General features: G+C 43.7%; 1 protein-coding gene across 1 annotated transcript; it reads right to left on the bottom strand.

Annotated features, from left to right (window-relative positions):
- Positions 1-5,720: 5,720 nt before the first annotated feature.
- cbx1a (chromobox homolog 1a (HP1 beta homolog Drosophila)) lies at positions 5,721-18,462 on the bottom strand (the record flags this gene model as incomplete). Its single annotated transcript, XM_074657227.1, has 5 exons — positions 5,721-5,903; positions 7,055-7,238; positions 7,400-7,571; positions 7,886-8,192; positions 18,204-18,462. Coding segments are annotated over 4 exons (858 nt in total), but the record flags the coding sequence as incomplete, so codon positions are not given.
- Between the last annotated feature and the right edge of the window lie 1,108 nt (positions 18,463-19,570).

Below are 19,570 nucleotides of genomic sequence, written 5' to 3'. Positions count from 1 at the left end.
GATGTTTTTGAGTCTCCGGTGTCGACACAGTCACAATAGCAGATATCAGGGCTATAAAGTGTAGCCATTTGTGGACACTCACTATCAGCAGTCCTTTATAGTGATGGGAATTTCAGCTCTTTTCATTTGGCTCAGCTCACCAAGAAGAGCCGGCTCTTTCGGCTCCCAAACGGCTCTTCATTTTACCACCTCTGCCTTTTATATTTCAGCAAAATTTAGCGCTGTTTTGACCTATGATTAGTATGTGTTGACATATATCACTTAAATTATTCAATATAATTATACTAAATCTTATAATTTCCAGAAAACCATAATTTACATGCTGCTTCGTTTCAGCCGGCTCTTATCGTTCACTTAAAAGAGCCAGCTTGTTCGCGACCAACACATCACTAGTCCTTTACAGTAACAGTGAAGATATAAGCTGCATCCCCGATCAGAAAACATGTGATGAGAACTACCTTTGCTAAGGTGCATGTTTTTCTTTGCAGCCTATCAGAGCAGACTGGGCTTTTTCAGGAGGGGGTCTTAAAGAGACAGGCGCTAAAATGGAGCGTTTCAGACAGAGGAAGAATAGAGGTATATTCAGACAGACAATTTTTTTTTACATTAAAGCATGTAAACATGTTCTGGTAGAAACCCAAAATACAAATATGAACCTGGAAATGTGTATGACATGTCCTCTTTATCACATGACCTGGACCAATGAAATGATTTGAGGTCAGAATTGGTTTTAAGTGTGCAGTACTACCTGAGATGTGAAAGAAACATTGTAAAAACAAGTTTCACTAAAAAGTGTTCTGTGCAAAGGGAGAGAAATAATGATTCACTTTGTCAACTTGAGTTGAGAGTACAAAGACTGAAGAAAAAGAAACATCCACACGTCGTCTATGTGGAGGTTGAAAGAGGAGGGTGGAGTGGGCGGGATAGTCAGCTCCCAGCTCGAGCCATTTTACTGTTGAATCAAGTGTTTCTAAGATTAGATTGTATTTCTAGACAAACAATGCTCCATGCAGACAAAGAACATCTATTGCAAAGAAGTGAAAGTTAATAGTTCGTTCCATTGCAACATCAGCGCCTGGCAGCAGAGCTACGCCTACGCCATTTTGGACTGAAAGCAACTACCGGACGAAAGTAAAACGTCCGCCGTACAAAAGTAAAACTCAATTATTTCTATTCCACTGTATTCTACCTAAATGGCCTGTGTTGAACAATAAAATATTATAAATATAATAAGCGTTTTCAGTCCGTAAACGGTGGCAGCGGGAGTTTCACCTCTTTGCTTCTATACTCTGATGCAGATCTCACAATGTAGCCTTAGCAGTGAGTTGTGGGCATTGTGGGAGTTGGCAGTCAAAAGTCGGCTGTAATAAGGACAATAAAATGCTCGAAGCCATCACTGGGTGTTTTAACATGTTTGGTTTCTATACATTCAAGACTGATATGCAACAATAATAATGGGATGTTCTCAAGCTTGTACCGAGGTTATAATAGTTCTGAATTTTCAATAATTATTTTTTTTTGTTTTGACTTTTCAATTTCATATTAATTTAGTTAATTTTCAGACTGGGTTTGCTAGTTTTAGTTTAGTTTAATTTTTTTCCAGAAAGGAAAATGACTACTACTATTAATAAAAAGGCTGATATTAATGGCGGTAGTAGTGGGTGTCAAGCAGGCAGCAGATGCGGCAGCGATCCAGGTGTAACCCCGATCCATGGATACCTTCGAGACAAGAAAGCACAAAAACTCCGGGAAAGAAATCAAGTTAGTAACATGCATGAGAGGACACATCCTGCTCATCTTCAGGTTCATACTTGTATTTAGGGTTTCTACTAGAACATGTTTACATGCTTTAATGTTAAAAAAAGGCTTAACTTTTCTCATACCGGCTGTGCTGCAGCACCTCTTTTCACCCTCTGTTTAAGTGTGTTACTTGGTGACATCACCATGTTACGGAAGAAGAGGCAGGACTTCAAGCGAGGTGTTTCAGGCAGTTCAGGAGCAGTGTTTCTGTGGGGGACAGTAACTCTCCTTGGCGTGGACTTTAGGCTTTGTAACTTTGCAGATCTTTGTCTTACATATAACACATACACAGTCTTACATATAACACACTAAAGGAAAAGGAAAGAGCACAAAAGCATAATAGGTCCCCTTTAAAGGATATGTACTTTTTTTAGTTTCAGTTTACAAAAAATATTTTTCACTGTTTATTTTTTTGTTTTAGTTTACTATAATACACACACAAAAAAAACTGACAAAACAAAATAAAGGCCACCGTTGGTTTTAGCCATCACACAGCTGTCCAAATGCTCACACAGCTGTGGTAGTTACATGTGTGCTATTGTGTGCCATTAAAACACAACGGGACCAATTGAGACAAAAGTACAAACTGTTACGAAAACGAAAACCCTTTATTGTTCAAAACAGACAATTAAAAGTAGATTCGCCATGACAGTGACATTTTTCAAGGGAAACCAATAAACGTGCAACTGGACAACACAAGCTAATCCGCTAAATACAGAGAAACGTTTCAGGGACGATATAGAAAAAAGCTAAGTAGCAGACCCGGGAGCAGCTAATTCAGTCCCTCCCTGTCAATGGTGAAGTATACAACAGAAGGCAGTCAGGGTGCAGGACATTATACTCATAATACTGATGTACACGACAAGGTAGAAGGGACCCAGCATATAGAGAAACTAGCATACAGTAGGAACAGCATTAGCACAGCTAGTCGGAGGGCTTTGACTTCAAATGCTAGAAAGTATTTACAGCCGAGTTCTGATATGCTTACACAACCTTTTAACAAATGGGACTGTTTTAATGCAGCTTGCTGCTTTGCGTTTTTGTACATGTCATGTCACCGAGGGTCAGTTCATTAAAATGAAAAACATTCTGCGAGAAAAAGGCAAATATTTAAAAAAATAGCTGCTGTGTCGAGGGCTGGGACATGAAGCAGAAAGACGATGTCCACTGGAAATGAATGGAGTCACATTACAATGCAATTCCCTCTTCGATGTCAGTTCTCTGATAAATCTCCAGCAGCAGAAGGCCACCCAAAGCGAAAGGGGATCTGAACTAGCTAACCCGGGGTCTGCTAACAGAGGAAGCTACTATGCTATTTTTTTTTAATACAGTATACATAGGAATAAGCACAGCCGGGCTCCATTCAACACATTAAACGCTGGGAAACATGAGGCAGCAGAGAAAGAACGCTTGTGTGTTCTAATGCCGGTTTAATTATGCAAATACCAAAAAACAGGTGTTAAACGTAGGACGGTCTGCGAGCCAGAGGAGAAAGAAATACTGGGAACGTGCCGAGTCATCATGTGTTGAGTGTTGCCCGGCCGGTGCAAGCTAAAATAAAAGTCTAGAAAAAAAAACACACGTGTAGCGGAGTGTGTGTGAAGGTTTAAAAAAAAAAAAAAAAACTCAAGAGTGGAAATGACGATGATATTACGCGTACTCTCAATCATCGCCCTTCTATTAGCAGTAAAACCTGGTTGTGTTTTGTTACGGAGCATGCATCTACTGAGTTGCCAGAGCTGCGGTCTCGTCAAGGAAAAACCCTCCACCGACCGGCCAGAGCGGCAGGAGAATTAACGAGTCGGCTGGTTGACAATTCAACCGACGCGTGGCTCGTCAATTCCCACACTGATAGTTCTCTTGTCCAACGCTTGTTAACGAGACTTTTGGTTCAAACTGGGGCACATTTACACTGAACGTTATCAACAAGTGAGAGGAGGTGCCCTTTATTTCCCAGAGAAACATGTTTTGATGATCACCCATCAGAAAAGCTTGTAACAGCAGCTCAATATACGAAACATGCCATCGTTGACCTACTTTATGACGCCAATTTTGGCGTCATAAACAAAAGTTCCACCTTGTTAATAATAAAAAAAAAAAGGACAAATCAACTCTGGCTTGCTTTTTATAAAACCATGTATCTGATTTGAAGCAAGGCATTCAAAAAATAAACGTTAGCAGCTCTGGTAGGTTAACATCGGGGATAAAGGTCCTGACACACCAAGCTGACGGTCGGCCATCGGGACAGTTTGGGGTCGTCGGAGAGCGTCTGTCTAGTTTTTGCGGTTTGTCCCTCACCGTCGGCTCTAGTCTGCCCGTGACGGAGACTTTTCGGCCGATTCAGCATGTTGAATCAGCGGCGCCACGCGTCTAAAAAAAATCACTGATAAGCTGTTCAACTTAAACAAATCAGTGCAAGAGAAGAGAAACGGAAGCCAGTAAAGCAAGCCAACGAGTAAAGTCAAGAGGAAAAACAAAGAGGGCTCCTCTTATTTTCCATCTTCATCTCATCTGGTTATTTCAATACACGGATATTTTCACAGCTACATGAACATCTGGAATGAAGCTAAGTGGTGAGAAAATGTTTCATGTACGTATCATAAATACGGCTTGTATATCCGCCGACCTCGGTCTTCCTGTTTCTCTTTTTGAATGATGAATACAGACTACTGCCGCCTGCTGGTGTGGAGAGTTATTTCATCTCAGAACGTACGAGCCAACTGGCCGTCGGCTGTAGTCTTTGCGGTGTGTTCCAAGTGCAACTTTTTGGCCAAGACAAAGGCAACGCGGGGCGGCTCAACAGTCGGCCTTCGTCGCCGTTAGTTCTCTGACGTCTGCTTGGTGTGTCTGGGCCTTAAGGGACTTGTAAAGAAAGGCCAAGAGCCTGCAGGGTTTCATCCCACACAGCTGAGCTCTGTGCTGAACACGCCGTCAACCTGTTTGGAAGTGGAAACCTGCAGATTTCCAGCCTGTTTCAGCACTGTGTCCATTCTAGTCGTAGGATTTGTTTGACTGAATCAATCGGACGCTTTGTCTCTCTAATCTACAGGTTGAAGGACATCTCAGCTTTTTTTCCAAGCATGCAACTCCTCACCTGAAGTCATCCAGTGTGCCCGTCACTATCAGTGTGGAAAATTACAACCGGCCAGATGCTGATTTTGCTACCGTGTGTATACTCTCTTCCAGCCAAGCTGGCAAGGCACCCAACCAACCATAGTTCTATTAAAAAAATAACTTGATAAAATTGCTAACATGGCATGAGAAGTTTGGGAGTCAAGCCACAGCTGCCAGGGAATGAACTGAGTCTGTACACTTACATCTTTACTTCTGAAAGTTGTCATTTTGCTTCCAGCCCTGTTCGGCTTCCTACTTGACAAATACTGGGTTCCACGAAATACTGTGAATTGACAGTTTTACGTTCACGGAAAAGCTACAGGTTTGCCACCAAATGAGCACAAAACCTCAACTAATGGTTGGATAAAATACAGACGTGTTTGTTAGCTTTAATAAAAGAATTAAACAGGAAACAAAGCACAAGCCTTGGGCATTTGAACACTGGCTGGTTGGCTGCCACACTGGCTGACTATAACCCTTCTATGTCAAACTGTCCACGTCCGAGTGAAATGCACAGTCGTCATTTGGCGTTTGAGAGTCTCGATTGAAGAATTACGTAGAAAATAATGAGAACCCAGGTGGCACAAAGAGAACAGATTTTACACTTTCAGTCGAGATACAGGTGGGAAGAAAGCGCGGCAGGGAAACGAACCTCTTTCCTCAGTCAGCTACGGTGGCAGTTCAATCTCAACCATCTGCCAAAGTAGCTGCTCCAATCAATTACCAGCAATTAATAGTTAACCAGCAAATAGTTGATTTCCCGCCCTGCACCTCAACACTTCTTTTCTTTTCGTCTTTGCACCTCCCTCCTCCACCTCCTCCTTCGCCTCCACCTCATCTAGTCTTTTTTCTCCTCCTCTTTCTTCTCTTCCTCCTCTGTGGGGTAAGAGTGCCAGGTGAGGCGCTCCTCGTAGAAAGAGATGACCACCTGGGGACATTTGACGTTGGCCTCCTTAGCTGGGACCAGGTCGGCCTCGTCGGAGTTCTTCCTGTTCGTTTTCAAACCACGGGAAAAAGGGATAAAGGGAGGAGAGAGACAGATGACAGAAAGAGGAGTAGAGAAAGGGGGAGACACAGAAAAGAGGAGAGGACATAAAAAGAGAGAGCAAAAGGAAAAGACAATAGAGGAGAACCAAGCGGGGTAGGTAAAGGGAGGAAGAGCAAAGAGAGAGAGAGAGAAGTGTTAAGACAATGGACTCTTCACATTTATTTCCTCCAACAATCAACACAAATTGAGGGGATTAGCCTAACAACCAACAAGGAAAACCACCTCCAGTTGTAGTTCCTGTATTACTTCATGCTTGCGTGTCTCCTGCTTCCCTACATAGCATGATTCAGCGTTGGTCATTTATTTGTTTTTTTTAAACATACAATCAACCGGGGAAGGGCAGTCGTGATATTATGACGTGCTGAGATTGGCCCTGCTAGCATGTATTTAACCAAGCAATATGTTTCAGTTTGCAACACTCAACATGTCTCTGGCTTGTGAACATTAGGGTGTCATGAGAACCGATACTTCGGCATCAAGTCAATGCCAAAATTCTGAAAAACGTGACGTACTCGTTTTTCTACAGTACCACAGGGACTAGGGCTGGAACGATACGCCTATCTCCCGAGTTGATACTATCACGATACATGGGTGCCAATTCTATATGTATTGCGATTTTTAAGTATCGCGATTCTACAAGAATTGTGAGTCAATATTACAAATTATTGTGATTTTTTGTTAACTTTTTTAACACTAGACCATGGGGAAAATTTAAATCATACACTTCTAGAGACTTTTACTTTGGAAATTAACTAAATTAATTCAGTAAAAATGTTTGATTTTCAGCCTGTATGTAGTCAGAGATGTCCTGACGTCAAATATATCAGTCATTGTCAGGCATTATTTATTTGTATTTTTTTCCAGCAACCCAAAAAACAAAGAAGAAAGACAAATTAGAAGTATTTTCTTTCTAATTTATAAGGGACATGTAATGTTTTATACTTCTGGTGAATATAATCCTATCAATCTTATTTCCATATATGTATTTTGTTCCGTTTCTGAGATATCGTGTTCACGAGAATGGACCGGACGGACGGACCGACCGTGGCTGGCACGGAGGCATAAACAGCCCTAATTGTGTGTTAAACGTACCAATGAAGTTCAAAATCACCCCAGAGGAGCAGCAATTCCACTTTACAGCCATCTCACTGGACCTTTATAAACAGACGGTGAAGACCCACCACTTCATGAGGAACATCAGCTCTCCACTGGAGTCTGTCGCTCCAATGATCCTCTCCGGCTGCAGACCTCTGCCAAAACCTCTGGCCTTCTCTCCCTGGAGACAAGAAGTACAGGAACAAGGGAACACGATGACCAAATGAGGACAACAGACTGATCGGATGATGATGCTGCGATGGTCATTAAAGCACTGGGATTACTTCAAAAGTGTTAAATTTGTTTTTTGGTGGTGGCTGATTGCTGGGAGTCTTCGCTCACCTCCTCCTTCTTCCTCTTGCTACTTCGCTCCTCCGAGTCTCCCGAGGCCTCACTGACAACTTTCCTCTTGCCCTCCTTCTTTTTCTCCTCCTTCTCTTTGTGTTTCTGCATGTACTCGGCGATGAGGTCGGGGCAGTCCAGGTTGTCTTCCGGCTCCCATGTGTTATCCTCACTGTGGAGGTGGGTGCAGACAGAAGAAATGAATGGAAGATGTTTTAGTTACATCTCACTCAGTCCTTGTTTCAGGCAATACATTCTCCCACTTAGTTACCCATTCTTTTCCTTTTTTTAAATACCATTTTGTAAGGTTATTTGCAGGGCTGTAACTTAATGTTAAAACAACTTTGAGAGCATGATACAACGCTGATACTTTATGCTGCACATTAGCAGTTTTTAATTCTAATCTTAATTTGTAAACGCTAAACTAGTCCCTAAATGTACAACAGAAACGTATATCTCTAAGTATAATTACAGACTCGTACTCACTCTGAGAACCCCTTCCATTTCAGCAGAAACTCTGCTCTGCCCTTCACCACTCGGCGGTCCAAAACTTTCTCCACCACATACTCCTCCTCTTCCTCCTCCTCCGGTGCTGCTGCTGCTCCTGCTGGTCCTGGTGCTGCTGTTGCTGCTGCTGCTGCTGGTCCTGCTGCAGGTGCTGGTGGTGCTGCTGCTTCTGCTGCTGCTGCTGCTGTTGCTGCTGCTGCGGGGGCTGCAGGCTGCTCCTCCTCCTCAGCCTTCTTACCCTTCTTTCCTGCTACGGTCGCCAGCTTGACGTCTGCTGAGGGTGCCTCTGGTGGACCCAAGAGGAAACACACAGAGATAACGATACAAGGGTTAGAATAACTAATAAGAGTGATAGGTGAATTATACACCGATCAGCCATAACTGATTGAAATTAGGACAGCATGGGCACTAGGGATGGAACGGTTCAGGTAAAAAGTCCGAACTGTTAACGGTGGACTAACGGTTCGCTAGTCGCGGTTCAGCTCGTGTATGAATTGATCGGTTCATTTGAAATAAGTTATGAGGCCGATTGTGTATTTTTTGTAGAAATCCAGGCCTATTGAAGGAGGCTGGGACACGGGCGGACATGGGTCTCGAGGTACAGGGGTTTAACACATGCGCAGTGTAACTAAAGCTGTGGTCGTGCGTTGCTATTGGCTCAATTTCGGTGAGTGCAGAGCAGATTTTTCTGCGCATGTGTTGATGAAGCGTGACCCAGCCCCCTCCACGGATGAAGTGTGGCTGTCAGTCAGTTAAGGAAATGGCGAGTGGACACGATAAAGTACAGTTAGAGGATCCACCAGCATCGTTTGGCTCTGCTGTATGGGAGCATTACGGATTCAGTGTTACCTATGAAAATGATGGAAAAAAGTGGTGGATAAAACGTCGACTGTGTGTAAGCACTGTGCAACACGTGTGGTTTATGCTAGCGGCAACACTCCGGGTAGGAAAGAGCAGCGGTGCCTTCTCCCCGCAGCATTTGAACAGCCTCTACATGCAGACTAAGACAGGGAAAAAAACATTACTACAGCATTGGGGAGGTTTATGGTGAAAGATATGCAATCGCGGAGGACACTGGATTTCAGCATATGATTAACGTAACGTTATGTGAGCCAGGCTATACTCTTAAGCAACAGAGTTACTCCAGCAGCACAATCCCTGTAATGTGTTTTATATTTATTCATTATTTTTAAATAACACAGTGGTACATAAATCCAATTCCTTTCCAAATACTGCACTTTTTGAGTGGAAAAACTAATCTTTCAATTAAGAGCTGATAATCAGGGAATTGAGACATACTGTATGTTATACTGATGTTGTTTTTTAGTATAGTTCAGGTTGAGCTTATGCTTCAATTTATGTTGATGACCTGATGATAATTACATCATATTTATATGAAAATAACAAAGCTGCATTTTTTGTTTGCACTTATTAGTGTAGAAGACTTATTCTTTCAATTAAGATTTGACAATGAAGAAGTGTTTATGTTCCTTATGGAAGCCATACTTTTGTTGAGGCAAACATTTGTAAACTTATTTTTGCCAAATAAATGAAAAGCATGTTGAAATCAGAACATGACCTCCTTGCTGTAACATAAATGTACCGAACCAAATCGAAAACCGTGACCCCAAAACCGTGATATGAACCGAACCGTGAATTTTGTGAACCGTTCCACCCCTAATGGGCACCCTGACCGGATTGTGGCTACGCAGCCCCATACGCAACAAACTGCTCCTCACTGTGTGTTCTGACACCTTTCTATCGGAACCAGCATTAACTTTTTCAGCAATTTGAGCTCCAGTAGCTCTTCTATTTGATCAGACAACACGGGCCAGCCTTCGCTCCCAACGTGCATCATTGAGCCTCGGGGTCTGACCCTGTCACCAGTTCACCGGTTTTCCTTCCCTGGACCACTTTTGGTAGGTCCTGACCACTGCAGACCGGGAACATCCCACAAGAGCTGCAGTTCTGGAGATGCTCTGAGCCAGTCGTCTAGACAACACTATTTGGCCTTTGTCAAAGTCGCTCACATCCTTACGCTTGCCCATTTTTTCTGCTTCCAACACAAAGTTCAAAATGTTAACTTGCTGCCTAATATATCCCACCCACTGCCAGCTGTCATCTTAACGAGGTAATCAATGTTATTCACTTCCCCTGTCAGTGGTCTGAATGTTATGGCTGATAGGTGTAGTTTAACATATTTTAATATTCAAATTAGGGGTGGGCGATACATTGAATATAGTCGATGTATCGCGACTTGTCTCACGCGCGGAATATAAAATGATTATATCGCGAACATCGACTACAAATTGTCATGTAATGTTTTTAAGCCACCCCGCCGGCATGAGACTCGCTTTGGCATTTCCTTCTCTCCCTCTTTCCTACGGCTCCCTCTCACACACTCATACGTCACAGACTCCGCCCCCATCCAGGCCTCTCTTCTGGGCGAGTGTGTGTAGGTTTTTTTCCTGCTCAGAGCATTACGAGGCGGCCACCTCCGTCAAATTTTGCCCCGCCTCTCGCGATAAAGCTCCGGCGGGTGTCTTCGTGGAAAACACTATTTTCTAACAAAAACGCACATGACTCCGCGGAGCCGTTGAGTGAGGGCTCGCTGTTCCCACTTTCGCTGCGGGGAGGGGCGGTACCCTGCTCCGTACTTAAGTACAGTACTTGAGTAGCCTACAGTCCACCACTGCTAGAGCACGAGATTAAAATTGTTCCAATAGAAACCACTAATGAATATAAACAAGAATGTTTTAATGCAGACATATGCTGCAGTGACTACATGAATCATCATATTGGTGTGATTGTATGCATCAAAGGGTTAAATTGAGCATTTATGAAGTGCTTAGAGGATATTTGAAAATATTGCGATATATAGCGTGTATCGCGATATAGCCTAAAAATATTGCGATATTATTTTTAGGCCGTATCGCCCAGCCCTAATTCAAATGTTCTGCTTGAATGGAGAAAACACATGGGCTGGTGAGGCGGCCAATCCTTTAACTCCATACAACAAAATCCACACACAGATTAACAGGGGATGTAATGGCTGAATGATGGTAATAAACCACCCGAGAGTGTTCAAGGCTAATAGCAAAATTCTTCCTGATATGGACTGTGCTGCAGCTAAAGTTGAAACAGGAGGATCAACAAGCTTTGCAGCTGTACCAACACAGTGATCCCTTTTGAAATGAATGAGTAACCCTCCCTTTTTGACACAGTGCTATTGTTCGGTCCTACCTGAGAGAGAGTAGTATTTCTGAACAGTAATGGCACCATAGAACACAGAAACAGATGAACTGAAACTGAATGCTGATTTGGGCTCATAGTTGTCCATGTATTGCAGCATAAAAAGAAAATCCTAATTATCTTGTGTATTACTCATATTTGCTTCAGCTTCTTTGAGGCTGCTCACCCATGAATCTTTTTCTCTCTGATTCTGATACCTCAGCTCAGGATACCTACAGATTAGGGGTGTAACGATTCGTCTACTACATCGATTTATATTCCTACGATCCAACTGCATCGATAGGTACTCGGCAAGTTGTCCTTCACGGGGAACGTATATCGATCTAAAATTGATTTGCAGGGTAAATAATCGATTGTATCGATACTAAGAATTTGCACCTTGTATTTAGACACCACATACGTTACGTGAATTGATTTTTGCTACCTACATCAGCGATTGGACAGAACACATTGAGCAGACTAAGGGGTTGCACACAATCTGAATTAGTATGGTCCCTGACTCCCCAGCCGTCTTCACATTGTGAAGTTGTGTATTTGTGATGACTCTTGGATTGGAGGCCCATCAGGAGAACCCAAAGTCCTTCAATTTATGATTGGAGAAAACTACAGACTCCTCTTGGACTTGCAGACTCCCCATCCAACCCAGATCAAAAGCCAGGGGGAAGCCATGTTAGTCCCAGCTAGAGAGAGAAAAGAGGCTGAAACCTGAGTATGCAGGGACAGAAAGGGGGAGGGGTCACCAGATTAAGAGCTGCACCATTCAAAGGACTGGCTCCGGCAAACACTGTTACATCTGGACTGTGTCTCCGGAGTGGTTCAACACCAGCAGCCATTTTGGCAGGTAAAACCACTGAAGAATGCCCAAGTCATGACACCACATCCGCGCTAGCATCTGTTCCATGTACTTCTGTTACTCTACAGAAACCTAAGCTAAATCAGCTCCAGTTGGTAGAAGAACTTGTGCTCTCCTCTAAAGTCATATTTTCACCTTTCTTGTTGTAATCTCTTCTGTCTGAAAGCTTCTACAGCTTCAGTCCTGTCTGTCCTGCTGATATTACAGACATGTCTGAGCAGGTCGTGGCCCCTGACGTTTAGCCAGCAAATGTCTAGGGCTTATGGGAAATGGTGTCTGTAAAAGGCCTCAGAATCCGAAATATTATCAACATTATAAAAAATTTTTTAAACCACTATTCTTATCTAGACCAGTGGTTCTTATGGAATTTTGTCCCTGAAATGACCTTTTCAACTATTTCATAAGTACAAATTTCAAGAAAAGATTTTAAATGTTATTAACAAATACTATTTTAAAAACAATGAAACACCCAAATAATGCGTCCTCAGTGAACGGATCAGAAGTGGACAGCTCTAAGAACAGGTGTGAACGCACTCAAGACGCACAGAGGACGCATTGAGATCTAATCTTTCAGACCACATTCAGAGGTGGTGTGGGCCACATTCTTTTAGCAGTGTGTAGTGAATATGTCCTGGGTCACATTAGGAATCGCCTACTCATCTGACGTCCCGCTTGGATCCGCAGGTCTCTGAGCTCCTCGTGTGAATAGACAGACAGACGTGAGCGCTTGTCTGCCTCGCTGCATGGAAACGTCTTCTGTGCTCTACTGTATTCTGTCAGTACAACTGTATTTTATTAAAATATATCTTATCTATAGGCTACATATCTACAGACTCTCAGACTAGGCATGGGAAGTGTATTATTATCATATTGTCGTAAATGTGTCTGTGTCTTTGTTCCGCTGCTTTGCACGGAGCTGACACCCGCCTGTCCGTTCGTCCGCCCTCCTCCCCGGCTCTCTGAAGCCATGTACCCACTGTTGTCTGGCAAAGACAGCGGTGCCGGCGGAGCGGAGGTCCAATACAATAACCTCCAGTACAATAACCTCTTATTTCGATGTTAATAAAATGTACCTGAATTCAGGAATATGTAGGATATTACTACTGACATTCCTGTATTATTAGGTCACAACGTCTGTTGTATTAGCCATGAGTTTACTACGTGTTTATTTGCATATAGAGCGGGGAAATGAGAACCCATCACATGTGGTCACTGGAGATGCATTCTAATGCCAGGTGTGAGCAGATGTACTTAAAGCTGTCCACTTGTGATCAGATCACTCAGGATGCATGTTAATACTAGGTGTGAAGAGCGCCAGAGCATGCAGTTTCTATTTTAATACCATTCACATACTTATGCAAGCTGGCCTTCTCATACTACATCAAGAAAAAAACAGAAGGGAGTGCTTGTCTGTGGAGGAGGACATAAGACAATGGCATTGTCCTCTGTCCCTTCTTGGATAAGATCAAGACATTACGCTCTCGGAGACAGGCCCACATTAGTGCTGACCGATAAATCGTATTTTCATAAAGGTTTGAATATGTGCGATAAAAAAAAGACTGGCTGAAACGTGATGAATAAGGATAAGAAATTATTTTAAATTGTTGCAAATTCTTGTAAATTGATTAGCTGGCTGTGGACCAAGGAATCACTGATACACCAATATGTGAATGTACTATTAGCTGAATCCAGAGTTATTTCCCTTCCTCCGTTGATGTGAATGAGACCCAGACCAAGGCTGGTCCGAGGGCTGGGAGGCGGAGTTAAAGGAAACGCTACTGCGCCTGCTCTATGGGCCCAATGGATGCGGAAGATCGCCGGATGATCCGGGTACTTTATCACTCAACAGTTGAGCCATTTTGGCTCCATGCGCCACTGAGCAACTCTCATAGCAAATTAATGGGAGCCCGCCTCCGACGCTGTATCCAGTTCTCTTTATACATCCATGGTTCAAGGCGGGAATGCTGCGCTGTTATTCCGCTTCGCTGTTTTGTATGAAAGGTATGGAGACGGAATGGGGGGGCAGAGTTGTTCCGCCGATGAGCTGGCAGCGGAGGTAGTCACAGCGCCGAGCCAGCCGATGTCTGTGTGAAAGGGACAGCCGGCACGGCGAGACTAAATGCGCACACACACACTAGACGATGTTGTGTTTAACGTCACGCCCCTTTTGCTCCCGTGATGCCGTTGTGCTGTCTAAAAATCACACACCGGGACGGCGGACCTTCTTTACGGCAGTACAGCAGAATCTCTGTGTGAAAGGGGCTACAGACTGATGTCTGTGTTCGTCAACCCTTCTTAACTTCACTCAGGAACATCATTTATTTTATTAACGTGAAGATTGTTTCCAGTGAGATATTAATGACTTTTTATGGTGACTATGCTGTTGTAAACAATGCTGTTGCTGCTCTAGAAACAACATTTAGCCTAGTTATATCTAAAATATTACATTTTAATCTGGTTGTGAATTTAAAGACAACCAGGCTGACACAAGAAACGTACAGCTAGTAGGGGCGTCACGATTTCGATTCTACATCAGAAATCGATCGAAATTAGTTTCCGATCTCAACCATTGAAATCAAAAGCAAGATTATTTTTCTCTCTCTCCACCCCCGCCCACTCACATGCATCCGAAGGAATAATACAGCTGGACTCAAGAAATGTAACCGCCACCTCATTCATGGTTAAAACTATAAACCAGAACAGAAATCACAATAACCAACAGAAGCCTCCATGTTCTGAACAGACACATTACATTACAAACACTTACAAAAGGGACATTTGCATTTTGGAACATAAAACAGCAGAGTACTCAGTCCAGCACTCGGGACAAGGCAGGCATGATTGGAAATGTGGGCCGCCCCTGTCGCTACGATACTCAGGGCACTTCCTGCATATCTGCAAGGCCTGTTGAAGGAGGCTGGGTCACGCGCCATCAACGAGTCATATCTTTAGGGGTATAACACTTGCGCAGTAAAATCTGGTCTGCCCTCGCCGAAATTGAGCCAATCGAAACGAACGACCCCAGCTTCAGTTATACTGTGCATGTGTCATACACCATACCCCAAGACCCATGTCCGCCCGTGTCCCAGCCTCCTTCCATAGGCCTTGCATATCTGTAGCACATTACACTGCATGAATTTGCCTAGCCACTAGCAGACTTTAGTCAGTTAGTTTCCTTACTCATAGCTCTTCTACTCTTACGTGGTTTAACATGAAGTCACTGCATCTCCCGACAGAACAACACCGAGGATGAATTTCAGCCTACATGCAAGTTTTTTCTGCTCAACGTTGTTGAATCAGAGCAGCTGATATTGGTAGCGAGCGCAACAAGCTAGCGGGACTGCTGAGCGCACGCAGACTGTGTCCAAAGCTCCGCATCCGCTCTCGGTGACAAACAGCGATCAGAGAAGAGAGGGGAAATAAGAGGAGAGAAACAAGCATGACAGTAAATGACAACTAAACTGTATTTCTGTAGATTACTGCAGACTTGTTATGCACTTGTCGTATCTTTCCTGCGACAGTGCTGTTGAAGTGATGAGGAAGGATGCTCCGTGGACACTGTTCTTGCTGGTATAATAGAGTTTATTACAAACAAGCAACAAAGTCATAACGGACGCCTAGAACGTCCGGAGGTCTCAAGTCAAATCTGAAAGTCCTCCACTTCGGAGCTCTCGCGCCTCCTTATATCGGGTTCATGTCATGCAACATCTGAGCTGAGCGTATAACCATGCATGGCTCCTTTGTCCTACATGTTTATCTTTCAGCCCCTGGTCATATCTTATGACCATATTCTCCACTTATGCTTCTTACCCATGTGTTTACCCTTAGGGCCTCTCGGTCATGTGCAAGACTTGAAAATATACCACACACTGCAAAAGGATTTGTTTTATTTTAATAATGATTACGTACTGAGGTAGGTCACACAGACACTGGTATTGAAAAGATGCAGCTTTTTACATTGTAGACTGTTGTAGTCTAATTTTTGTAACACTTTCTAAACGTGGATTTGGAGAATCGAGACACCCGTAATAGCTAATATGCACATTTCAATATTTGCTTTTTTATTGCCAAGTCATATCGTCACTGCAATATTGAACAATGTTATCATTTCAGATTTTCTTCATATTGTGCAGGCCTAGCCCACATTAGTCATTAATTGTCTCTTGCTATAACAAAAATGATACAATTAATAGCCCCTTGCAAATTAATTAAAACAATTGGACCTATATTTACATTGGTTGCACTGGTGGGCACAACTTTTTCATTGAGGAGCACCAGCACATAATTTAGGTGCACCCAACACTTTTCACTGTACCTTTTGGTGACGCAATAATAATAAGGTGACGCACATTTTAAGCATTTAATTTTTTGTCAGTTCCCATACACGTTGGTCATTTTTTAACACATCATGTAAATTATTGTAAACAGGAAGCCAGGTGCAGACACTTGTTTTGAGTCAGATGAGTTTGTGTTTAAGTGAAATCCACATGTTAACACTCTTTCATGAGCTCTCTCAGTATCATTATATTCCACTTGGTAGCTGTGGCCTAGTGGTAAAATTCAGTATGTCGGTCCAGTCCGGTGTTTGTAAAATTGTTCAACTCTGTCTGATATGAAGCCTAAGCCCCAACCATGACTGGAATTCGCGACAATTAAAAAAGGCGTGACTTTGGGGAATCGGCTCGTGGCTCTGCTTCTACTGTGTGAAAGCCTGTGGACGGCCGACCAAAATTTCTGACATGTCAGAAATTCATCTGACTGTCCGATGGCCGGTCGGGAGGAGTTATTCGGTGCTTAGTCCCCCCTGTGCACGGCTAATGACGCACAACGAAGCTGAAATTTGATTTGAGTCTAAAATTAGTTATGTTGCTCAAAATTTGGGCCGGAAACAGGCTTAAATCATACAGTGTATGCCCATCTCAACGGTCTTGGAAATGCATGAATTGGGTATGACTAGAAATGAGTCCAATTGTATTCAGCAGGTGGGTTTTAAGGGGTTAACTATGTAAAAGCTAAAATAATATTAATTTAGGGAAACTTGGGATCCTAGTACCATTTTGCATCTTAACAATACAAAACAAATGTTTACCCCTGGCCCACCATCGACTTCCAGAGATCTGAACAGGTCAAGGGGTCTATAAATTAATTAAAATAAATTAATGTATCATTGTTGTGAATAAGTGCAGATTGGAAGAGGTTACTTCCCCAAACAAAAGATGATGGTATATCATCCCTACATGTGTGTGTTAACTCAGCAGGGATAACATCAATGAGAAAAGTTAATCTACAGGAGAATACAGAATGCATGACTGCATTATATATTTATTTTATTTTGAAGTGTCACGTGAATGCATGAATTGGGTATGACTGGAAATGAGTCCAATTGTATTCAGCAGGTGGGTTTTAAGGGGTTAACTATGTAAAAGCTAAAATAATATGAATTATGGGGAACGTGGGATCCTAGTACCATTTTGCATCCCTACATGTGTGTGTTAACTCAGCAGGGATAACATCAATGAGAAAAGTTCATCTACTGGAGAATACAGACTGCATGACTGCATTATATATTTGTTGTATTTTGAAGTGAATGATGTTTTCCTTTACATAAATAACGACATTTCCTGCAATAAATTAATGCAAAATAGAGCACAAATTGGTGCCAATAAAACAGTCCTCAGGTTGCAGGTTAGATGTAATGTTGGGTCGCGGGGGAGGAAAAACGCCCCCCCCGCCGCCCCTCCCCCATGTCTACCGAATAACCGTGGTGGTGATTTGCAGACTGCATCCACAGAAAACACACTGCGGCAGCCGCAGCTGGACCAACATCTGGTCAGATCAGAACCACAGCTCCTCAGTAGAAGGGTCTACAGGTCTACAGGTTACAGTGAGATGACACAAAGCCCGTCTGTCCAGTTGCATAAGAGCATCGTCTCAGCCAGCATGCTGCACATCGTCTTTACATCACGCCTGCACGAGCAGCAGCTGCATTAAATAGTCCAACGAATGCCGAAAATAAGTTCCTACAATGTGGTTCAACTTGACCTGGTCGCAATGTGTTACAATGAGCCCAAACCTGAGCGAGCACACGGGTCCAGGCGGCCAGCCCCCTTCAACCACAGCAGAGCAACATGGCTGGCGCTGCTCCTCTCTCCAGCTCCAGCTAGCTGCCGTAACGTAACGAGAGCCTCTTACCTTCACGGAGAAAGCGTCGGAGCGGTTGTATGGGCTGACGGTAGGCCCGGGAGAAAACACCGTGATTGGACCCGTCTGCTGTAGACGAGTAGCAAGCCGAAGACGCGCCAGTGGCGACCACACAACTACCCGACGGCTGAGTGGCGGGCTTTGGCTCTCTGTGTGTTTTGCTAGTGAATAAACACACAATAGCTTTCAGCGTCGCTAACAACCAGCACCGATCCCGTTCTGCCCGCCAACAGCACCGCCGGAAGTTACGTCAGGGGATAGTATGGCAGGCAAGGCATTATGGGAGGTGAAGTCTTCTTCCTCTAAGTCTTCTTTAGTGTTTATTGGCGGTTGGTAAACCAGTTTTAGAGCGCATTACCGCCACCAACTGGACTGGAATAACAAGAGAAATAAATAACTTAAAGGGACTGTTTGTAAGATTCAGAAACGCTTGTTAACAGCGACACCTGTGGCCGTTAAGTCAATGAAAGTCAGCGTCGGGCTCACGCTTGTCCCCGCTTTAATAGACATGAACGGGCATCGCTCAAAACAGTGAGGCGACACACATCAGCTAAAACCACAATATCACTCTATATTTCAGCTGCTTGGCAGTAATGTTAGCTGACCAGACGAAGGTCTCTCCATGAATCACTGCTGATCCTAGTGTTGGCTCTGAGCGTTATCGCCTCCGACCGCAGCCTGAGGGAGACACTGGCACCCAGTCGGAGACGATAACGTTTCTCTCTGCGGAGCCCCGTCACTTCAAAAGACACGAGAAACCTCTGTTGGTCTGGAGGAGCTGCAGCATTTATTTCTGCACAAACGTCCACTGTACATTCACTAGATATTCTCAGAGCTACGAAGTCTTCTGCAGTGTGTAGTGTGCGCGCATGAACGTGAGGTGCAGCGAGCTGAGTGAATGCAGGCAGAGGAGCAGAGTACAGCTGAGACTCCGGCCCTGGAGACCAAAGCTACGGTCTCCCCCGCGTCCTCCCGCTGCGGTCAACACTGTTTGCAAGACGGGCTTCACTAGATATAACTTTGAGGTTTTGGTGCTTCCATGTAGTTTGTGTTGGAGTCTAATGGTACGTGTCCACAGGGAGTCTGAACACCGTAGCCACACGCGAGCGCGCATGGGAAACCGACCCGGTAGATTTATACGTGTAAAAAGTTACAAACAGTCCCTTTAATTCAAGAAAAAAAAAGTGATTAATTTAGCTAAATCAGTTTCTTATGAAAACTTTGTAGGCCTAGCCTATATCTTGCTTGCTGTTTTCCCCAAGAGATCTGACAATAGAGTGGTACACACAGGAATGAGTCCTAAAACCAAGGCCCATGGAAAGGAGGCTGGGTCACGCGTCATCAACGCGTCATATCTC

Source organism: Sebastes fasciatus, chromosome 13 (assembly GCF_043250625.1).
Source record: "Sebastes fasciatus isolate fSebFas1 chromosome 13, fSebFas1.pri, whole genome shotgun sequence".
NCBI lineage: Eukaryota > Metazoa > Chordata > Actinopteri > Perciformes > Sebastidae > Sebastes > Sebastes fasciatus.
Note: the sequence above shows the minus strand (reverse complement) of the source record. Positions and strands in the feature narration are given on the sequence as shown.